General features: G+C 30.2%; 1 protein-coding gene across 4 annotated transcripts in view; it reads right to left on the bottom strand.

Annotated features, from left to right (window-relative positions):
- The window catches only part of LOC106461230 (protein tyrosine phosphatase type IVA 2-like), a 35728-nt gene that overhangs the window by 3604 nt on the left and 21807 nt on the right, over positions 1–10317 (bottom strand). For all 4 annotated transcript variants that reach the window (XM_022388094.1, XM_022388093.1, XM_013921032.2 and 1 more), the window contains exons 3-4: positions 6058–6150; positions 2278–2408 (exon numbers count right to left, since the gene is read on the bottom strand). In XM_022388094.1, the coding sequence (XP_022243802.1) occupies positions 2278–2408; positions 6058–6150 (224 nt within the window). The remainder of the gene's footprint in view (positions 1–2277; positions 2409–6057; positions 6151–10317) is intronic.

Genomic DNA, 10317 nt, shown 5'->3' with positions numbered 1-10317 from the left:
GCAAAACTGAAAGTCTGTATGTATCTTCCCATGGACCCAACAAACTTTCATACCAAATTTGGTGATGATCCATAAACAGGGGTCAAAGTAGTGGAAGCAAATGCAAAAATGGGCATAAAAACCACAAAACTGAAAGTTTGTATATATCTCCCCATGGACACAATGAACCTCCATACCAAATTTAGTGAAAATCCCATATACAGGGAGCAAAGTAGTGGTAAAAAATGCCCATAAAAACCACAAAATGCAAAACTGAAAATTTGTATGTACCCCTTCATGGACCTAATGAGCCTGCAAACCAATTTTGGTGAAGATCCATCCACACCTTGGAAAGAAGTCACATGGATGGCTGGATATATATATAACAGAGAGTACTATCATATTTATATAGATATATACTGAACATTTTTTATGAAAGCCTACATAGACAAAAGAACTAGAGTTAACTTTTATGAAATCATGTTAATTCAAATTTTAGTATTGTACATTAGTTAATTTCTTAACTTTAAAGTAAATATTAAAAAACACAGCTAAATATCAATTTTTGTGTGTCACGTGGTATGATGAATGCAGCACTGGTTCAAATTAGATATTTGTGACGTCAAAATATAAAATCTACAGTTTCATATGAACTAGGAACTCAAACTTCCAATGTTGACAAGCTATAATATCCAATAAGAATCTCTTATCTTTTCTATTTGCCAAGATATCGCTCAGGTACTAAATCAAAAACAGTGGCTGCTCACCCACTTCTTTCCACTTTTGAAAACGGTCCCTTATATACAGTTACTTTTATATATGACCTGAATAACCAATCGAAAGCTTAGATTGTCTCCCTAGTGGTTTTCTCAGCCATTTTGATATGTTATTCTGTTAATTGAATTTATTTCACACAAGATTTCAAACGATGAGGTAAGTCTTTAGTGAGCTTGAAATTTCATATTTTTGTAGACCCAAATATAGCTTAGTTACTACGCTTGGTAAATTATAGTGGAATTCTATGGTATCAATACAGTAATTTATGATTTTAAAATGCATATATTAAACATAAAAAATTTTTCTTTTCACATCCTTCAATGGTCACTTTGTTATATATTATTTGATATACGGTAACATGAGTGCACGTGCTCTGCATCATTGTAAATTCTGTATTGTTAGCCACGCATGGTTGGAAGGTCAATATAAAATAACTAATAAATATATAATGTTATGAGATTTAAGCTATTTGCACTAAACATTTGTGTTTTTGTGTTATAATCTGTAGTCATTCTAGAATGAAAAATGCATAATTTATATTTTTTCCTAATTTTTTTTATTGAGGTTACGAAGTCAGTCAAATCAAACCAACCTATACAGAAATACAGTAGTGAAAATAACAAATAAAGGTTTTCTAAAAAAATTTGATAATTACCTGGAGATTATAAAGATTTTGCATGTGAAATTTGAAAATGTTTTAATGCATTAAAGTATTTTTAATCTTAAAATCAAAATTGTTTTGCATGTTGTATAGTCAACATTCTGAAAGAAAAAGGTTTATGAGAAAATCTTTAATTAAAAAATCTTAATACTTAATTTAAAAACCTGATATTTTGTGTACAAAAACCTTGTAATGTTTACCAATAACCTGCAAAAGTTTGTATAGATATGCATATCTTATCAAAAATCATAGTATAATTACCCCTCATGGATACTTTTGTGAAAGGGTTAAGTCTTAGCAATATCTACAAGTTTGTAAAAAAGCTCAGAAAGGAGAAGAAATATTATCTAAATTATGCAATTCAGAACAAACAAGTGTCATGTAATTACAGAAATGTGAAAATTGAGAATTTATCTAAATATTTCCTTTTGAAATTAAAACTTTTATTACATTAAAATTTGATTTATTAACCATTTTTCAAGGCCAAGTTTATTGACATACATTGATAATAAAGTAGTTTAGTTAAATTTTAAATGCAATTCTGTAAAAAAAGGTGGTCACATGTACACTATTTTTTTTTTTATTTACCTCTATCCAGAGGGTTATATATTCTTCACTTTGTATATTGTCTTAATGATGAAAAGTCAAAATACTAATGAGTATAATACAAGGTCACTTCGGTACAATATTAAATACCCATAACTTTCTAAATCCACTTAACAATAGGTAGCCACACAATCACTTGGGTTTTCATGTCAGTATTAAAAATATTGTTAATTCTGTAAATCAGTTTAACAAGGAGAATCCATATAAAAAAATGTCAATACGAGAGACATATTTCAAGTAGTAATTAGTCTCACCTTCCTAAGCCAGCTACACAGTGTACAGCCACACAGCTATCTGTGTCTTCTCTGAATCTAGTTTTCAATAAGTTAAACCAGTCTTCTACTATTTTAGCTGGTGGAGGTGAGCCATCATCAAACTGCCAATCCTAAGGGAAAAAAAAAAAATTTATCAAATTCTTAATATTATATATAATGGAAAAAATACAACATATTGTCATCTAAATGCCTGTCCTGTTGATACTGATTATAAAGTAAATAGTCCTTTCATTTACCTTCAGTAATCATTTATTCTCTTAAGAGTTTCAATTGTCAAATTGTTTTTAGCCCTTAAAATGCCAAGAGTTTCTATAGTCAATTTTTTTTTACCTTTAACAGTCAACCTGTTTTCTAAAGCTTTGACAGCTAGCCTTTATTTTAGTATCAACAATCAAGTATTAGAGCTTCGACAACCAATCTGTTTCACGGTCATTTATATTTTTAAAGCTTCATGAGTTAATCTTTCTTTTAGAGCTTCTGTAGAGCTTCAAGAACATTTTGGATATTATTAATACCCACTATTCTCTTCTAAAATTCCAATAGTCAATCTTATATACTAATCTTCAATATCAAACATTGTTACTTTTACCAACAAAAAATTTTTGTGATGATAGAAATCATCCTTCTTTTTAGGACTCCAGCACTTTTTCAACATTTATAAAATTAAGCTAAGGTTTCCTAATGTAATATTTTCAAATGCTCATTCACTTTCTAAGTAATAAGTGTTGGGAAGGGGATATAAAAAAAAATATATTTAGCATATAAAGTTTGGTTAGGGCAACATATAGTAATATGGAGATATATATATAAATATACATCAAATTGTGTATTCTGTAAATATTTCAGTGTCTTAAAGGTTTAACTACAAGATATTTAGCAACACCTAAATTAAGAATTAGCTGAATTCTGTGGTATATGTAACATAAAGATGAAAACAATATGATTAATAAATAAAGTTGTAGTTATAATAAAAATATACATAATACAATAAATTATTTAAACTCAAAATTCATGCATCACAAAATTATATACATTACCACAAAACAAAACAAACAAAAAAGGAATGACTCAAAAATATATGCAATGCAATAAATAACTAGTGAACTTACAGTAACTGTTAATTAATGGAATTCAAGCAAAAAGTATGATAAAATGAAGTCAGGTACACATTGCATAATAATATACATCATATACGTAACTTACGTAACTTACGTCATGAAGATGTATGGGTGTGAAAAAACAATTGAATAAATTGTTACCTATGACTGTAGTTACATTTTCAGGTGTATTGCATAAAGTACAGAAGGTCAAATACATGGAAACAAATTACAATTAAAGCTTGATCAGGTAAGAACATTTACAACAATGTTGAATAGAGTTGTTTAAACTTCTGTTTAACAACAAGTAAAACTGTGGAATGGTCTATTCTTTCATTGGGGGTGTGTCTGTGAGCCAGAGAATTCCACTCCTTATCAACGAGCCTGGAAACTACCACCAATGAGATATCAGACCAAACCAAGCCTTTGGAGTAGTGAGGTATCGATTTACAACAATGTTTATTTGAACCAAAGGTTAGAACTTACCGAGATTTCATAAATGTAGAATTTATCTCAGTAATTCAGTCATTAGAATAACATAATAAACAACAAAAATAACACTTTGTGTTAAAATAGCTAAATTAAAAATACAATGTATATTGCCAACTAATTTTTGTTTACTTCATAAAAGTTTGTAGTGAGTCACAGGTAATAAAAAAATGAACATGAAGTACCACTGTCACTTGTTAGCTCACTTAACATTTTAGCTGTATATGGGAAAAAAAAAGTACATTAACATTAATAAATACAGCATCCAACATGTACACAAATGCCCAGCAAATTTCCTCTTTCACATGGGAAATGCCTTAACTAGGAAATTACTTGACATTAAAAGCAAATTTAATAATGAAAAGTTTTAATTTAAAATTTTCACCTGATCAAGTTTAATAATAAGAGTAAATTTAGCCTTTACCTCTGAATACAAGTTTATCCTCAATGCACAGACAGAGTGCAATATCTACACATTTCTCAAATTTGGCACTGAATGAGCAAGAAGAAGAAATAAACAACAGGTAGCTCCACCCCTGCTGGACCGCGATGGTTAATAAACAACAGGTAGCTCCACCCCTGCTGGACCGCAATGGTTAATAAACAACAGGTAGCTCCACCCCTGCTGGACCGCAATGGTTAATAAACAACAGGTAGCTCCACCCCTGCTGGACCGACCGCGATGGTTAATAAACAATAAGTAGCTCTGCCTCTGCTGGAACATGATATTTGTGTATTTTAACTTTTCTTCCAAAGCCTGAAATTGTAATTTATTCAGGAGTGGATGAACAAAAAATAAAGATTATTAGAAGTAGTATGACTGTTTTTAGGATCATTATGAATAGTCAGTATGCAAGGTGTAGCAGCTGATTATAGACGGTATGAAAGAAAAAAAAAAAAGGAAAAATAATATATTGAAGTTACTTTGAGTGTGACTTTACCACTGGGATTATTTTTATATATGTATAACTAAGATTCAAGATCTCCAATGTAGTCCTGCTTGGAATAAAAAAAGCAAACACTTTGTACTGTATGTGGTACTGATTAATAATCTTCAGGTCTCTTGAACAACTATGCAAGAAAACAATAAATCAATAAATTTATTTCGATTTGGAACTAATCTTGGCCTTTATGCACAACTAAATCGACCAAGTATTAATCTTTCAGAGTTTCACCAATAAGTTCATGCCCTACAAGCACAACTATGACAGAAAACCCTTAGTTACACACACATTATAACAAATAAATTGGTTTAATTCCAGTTTGATCTATAAGGACATCCTTTATGCCCAATATGGACCATTGATTTGCCAATTTAGCAAGATTACTAAAAAGAAACAATAAGATTTCACTGAACTATTTATCACTATGATAATTTCAATAATTAACATCAATACTCAGAATTAAACAACTGACCACGTATTGCACAAATACATAAAACAAGGAAGAAAAGCTATGCTAACTAAATTATGTAGAATCATCTTGTCTGTAAGCCCACACTCAACACTTTATTTGATTAAGTTTCAAAACAAAGATATTACTGTTTAAAATTTTAGTTATATTAACTATTCACCTTGAACAACTAAGAGCCAACTTTTGTATCAAATGGATAAAAATTTAAAGAACCTATTTCTATTTTTGTTGGATATGAGGAATATTTTTCAAGTACTGTAGTTGTACACTCTTACAATTAATGCCTTATAACAAATAGCTCAAATATGATTTCTTGAAATGGCCACAACTCTGTAGAAAATTTTCGGCTTTTAAAGTAAGTAAACTGAAATATAAAGGTCAAAGTGCATTAAAATTTTTTTGTTTGTTTAGGATATTAATATGAGTATACCTTAGGCCCAACCCTATAAAATCTAATGCAATTTTGCCAAAAATTTAAAATGTTAACTGCACATTATATCACTCACAGCTACTTGAAAACATCTGAAATTTAGAAACTTTAAACAAAATGTATGGAGACTGAAGTTTTCTTGGGAATGTGCAATTGTAATTTACACAGTTTGAGAGTTCTTTGACATAAGTTGAACTACAGGATGACTTGAGCACATTAAATGGCCACATGCCTAACATTAACATTTATAATATGGAGTAATACAGTTCAATAATGGAAAATGAGCACTATAGACCACATTATATTACAAATTAACTTAATTCAACTTACGTGTACATTAATGTCCTCTTGTTCCAACAAATCAGTTTTATAGGTGGCTTCACAAACTCTCACGACATCCTTAACATTGTGCTTCTTCAACTCCTGTAACAAAACAGAAACCTAATGAGGTAAGGAATACTTAACACTTTTCAAAATCCTTCCCACATCTTAAAAACATTAACCTTTTTTATATTTAATAATGAAAGAATTAGCCCATTTTACGAAGGTTTACCGACATGTGAAGATATATTCTGTATAGTTTTAGGCCAGTGGCAATCTTGATGCAATGTTATGTCTTATTTTAAAACTTAACTGAATATTCCGATATTAATGGAAAATTAAGTTACCTGTAAATTCAAAGCACAAAAAAGTAAGAATTTGGAAATATTTGTAACTTACTTTCTTGAAAAAATTAATATTCAATGATGAGCAGAAACTAGTCAAAGCATGAACTTCATCTTACAAGAAACATTTTAAGTCACAAACAGTCAAAGATTCAAAAGAATTTTATTTCAGAGCCTGCAAAATTAAAACAGCAGCTGCTCTATCCAGAAAATGGTGGAGACCAGGAAAACTAATTACATTTTAAGATTTGAGCAATTCTATTGCAGACTGGCATGTCAAGCAGATAAAGAGCCACTCCTACTTCTTGATAAGAGAAAAGCCAAGCAGTGTAGACAGTTTGCCTCATATGTTTTGTGTGTGATTACTGTTGAGCTCCGAGGGGCTAACAAATTTATTTACCTTATTTGTAGCTTAGTTATAAAGTCAGTTAATTTACAGTGGTTTTGGGGCTTCGTGTTATAGTGCCCAATATATATGTTTTGTGTTCTAAAATGGTGAAAGATTGAGACCTATCTCAATTATGATTTACACTCACAAATATCATGTCAGTTACTTACTTCGGTTTTGATATTTAAAACACATGCTAATTACCTCCTGCTGTGGTTATTATTTTTGACAAGACAATTAGTGCTCAAGTAGGTTCTAAGTACAACAATAAGACCATAAATTTATAAAAAAAACAGATGTGAGAAAATTAACAGTTGAAATTTAAGAAATATGCATCAAATAAAATATGAAGTTTTATAAAAAAAAATGCAAGTGAAATGTGAAAACTGTAAAAAGAAAAAAAAAATTGTTTTTATGCTTAATATGAAAATCATATGCATTCAGACTAGTTTTTTTATATACAACAGACTTGCAATGCTTATTACAAACTTTCCAAATTGTGAAGACATGTATACTAAATTCAGAATTGTAGTAAATATTACTATGTATAGCTTCATACACACAACAGTCGGTCCAATGGACTGATGCCATGCATAGAGTGTTAATGTGGTTAAAAATATCTAAATCATGTCTTTTAACTCCAAGTTTAACATATATTGAACAAGCTTTCGACTCCTCTTAAAGAGCCATTTCAGTCTAACTGATATATAATAAGAAAAATACTGGAGATAAAAACCCAACTGAGTTATAACTTGTTAACATTAATTTCCCATGTAGTATGTTGATTCAGATGAAATGTGGTTCTTCATAAAAGTCAGATAACTAGACTAACTAAAGAGATGAGAAGATCAGTAATAATATCAAACAGGATCAAAGATACTACTTAGAAGCACATGCACACCTCACTGTAAAAAGGATAATATGTTTCAGTATATCTAAACATTTATAAACACAACTTAGTTCAGATAAGTTCAACATGATTAACTTGTATATGTTTTACATATTTCAGTTATTAGCCTTCACTTTTAATGGTAATGTTTATCTTAAAAGAGACAGAACAATGCAGCCTGATCATAACACAAAAATATAAATAACAGACAACAGTCATTATAACAAGATATCTTGAATGAATGGATCAAACAGATATGAAACAAACAGATATATAGAGAAATATGAAATGATGCAACACCAAATTGTGGATACTTATGTACATGTAAAAGAAAGATAGGAAAAAAAATTATGTTCTTCCCACAGGAAATAGTTTTATCGACACAAACAGTTTAAGTACTAAGCATAGATAAGGAAAAACACTGTAAACTAAACTCTAATTGCTGAGGTTACTATCTTTCTTTACAAATGACAGTCAAAAATGTTTTAGTTTAGTACTGCATGTGTAAGTGTGAATATTGCAAAGTTGAAACAATTTGTAGCTATTTCATACATCAGAAATTTATAGTTCATTTCTGATGTTTTTCACATATTTTGGAAGCAACAAACACTATATAATGTGTTTGACTGAAGAGTATAATTAGTGCAATAATGGCCAGTGAGAGGGATCTGGTATTATATCAAGAAGAAACGGGAGAACTTCAAAGTGATCAGTAAGGATAATGTTTGAAGAAACAATATTACATGAATGAAGAAGCATTTTACAAAGTGCAAAAGTAGGCATAACAAATCTTTAAGATTATGTCACTGCAGCTGGGATCTAAGCAGTGTAACAGAATGTCCAAAGTCTTTAGGGCACAGACTCTAAACCTTCTAGATATATGAAGGACTGTGGGTTGAGGGGTGTAATTAAACAAAAACTTGTTTTAATCCAGTCTTTACAGCAGTTAATAAAAAACAGCACACCAATCTCTGTGAATGTAATGCTAGCATAAGAAATAATTTGCATAAACCTTTTTTGTTTAATGTACACTGATACGGTACTCAGACAGATCCAAGTGATTTACTGAAATTTAAGGTTAAAGATACTGACATATGAATGCTCCTATAGGCTCTACAGTAAAATTTCTGGTCACAACCAAATGCTTTTCATATATTGTGCACATTTGTTGAACTAATCTGCAACCATGGATCTAAGTAGGCCTAATTTGTTATATGAATTTTAATTATGTATGACCTAACTTAAACATGTAATGGTTTATTGATTCTTCTTCTTATAAGTGTACATATTTTGAAGTAAAATAGTTTAAACCAATTATAAGTAACATGGAAGACTGCCACCGTACCACTGAATGTTTTGAAAAGTTCTAGCATAAATGTATTAACAAAAATATAAAAAAATTACTTGGCTAATTTTAATGAAATTTCAGTACATTATTCCTCAAAAACAAATAACAGTTAAGTATCCAAACCCATTGAAGTACTTTTAGCACATCCAAAATGGAAAACAATTTAGTTTTACTTAACCATGTCTACGGATGGACAGATTTAAAACCAATTTTGAATATGAATTGTTTATATGGCATTCCCTATATTGCATCATATTGAGTAAGTTATATCTTTTTGTCTGTTACTATACTTAGTGAAAAGAACTGAACACAAAATATGGTGAAATCAGTCTACACAAAATGGATAGGAATACCCAGAAGTAGTTAGTGGATTAACTGCCAATGGTATTTTTTTGTGACTCATAGAAGTAGGGTTCTACTGATTTTCATATTGGTATTGGTGCTGATAGTGGTACTGTTGGAAAATAATGGTATCAGCAATTCTGACTACCATGGATACAGACAGCAGAAATTTTGAAAAATATTAACCAAATGTACATGAGGTTGAATTATTTGATTGAATCCATGTTGGAGAAGAAATGTTGACTATACTTCCAAATTTGCTATGTGTATTTACACAGAATGAGGCAAGCTTTTAATGAAATAAACAAGTTTGTTGTACACAAAAAATCAGATGTGTTATAAAAGCATTTGTACTCAAGATGTGTTTGTGAATTGAAATCAGTCTGACTCAGACCGTGACATGTTAGAGTGCAAAGTAAAGTTCATGTGAAGAATAAAGATACTTTTGTCCATCATACATTTGACTTTGCATAACTTCTACAACCTATCAAATGCATATCAGTTTTTTCAGCATCCCTGAATATTGTACCTTGTAAATACTCTTCTCTAGCTTGACCCGTTACTAGATCAGCAATGTGGATTAAAACAGTTGATAACTGATATCAAATACATAATACCATGTTGAAAGGTACTCTGCACACATTGATCCCCAATGTGAATAGGGTTAATTTTTTTTTCATGTTGCTGGAAGTATCTGATTTTACAAGGTTATGAAAAATTGTAAATTTTAAAAGGAGGGTAAATATGGGTCTTCAAAAATTACAGAAACAAGATAGATAGCTTAAAGTGAAAATGCAATTGCAAAAAAGTAAACAAACAAGATTAAAGTTTAAGACATAGTATTGACATTATTTCCACAAGCATCCCTATTTTGACTCTTAATATATATGGAGCTATATATACTACACACACACACACACACTCCATAACTGTAAATTTGGTTGACCCTAACAGTCGG

The sequence above is a fragment of the Limulus polyphemus genome, unplaced genomic scaffold (genome assembly GCF_000517525.1).
Source record: "Limulus polyphemus unplaced genomic scaffold, Limulus_polyphemus-2.1.2 Scaffold918, whole genome shotgun sequence".
NCBI classification, from domain to species: domain Eukaryota; kingdom Metazoa; phylum Arthropoda; class Merostomata; order Xiphosura; family Limulidae; genus Limulus; species Limulus polyphemus.
The sequence above is the reverse complement of the archived record's forward strand: the minus strand, read 5'-3'. Positions and strand labels throughout refer to the sequence as shown.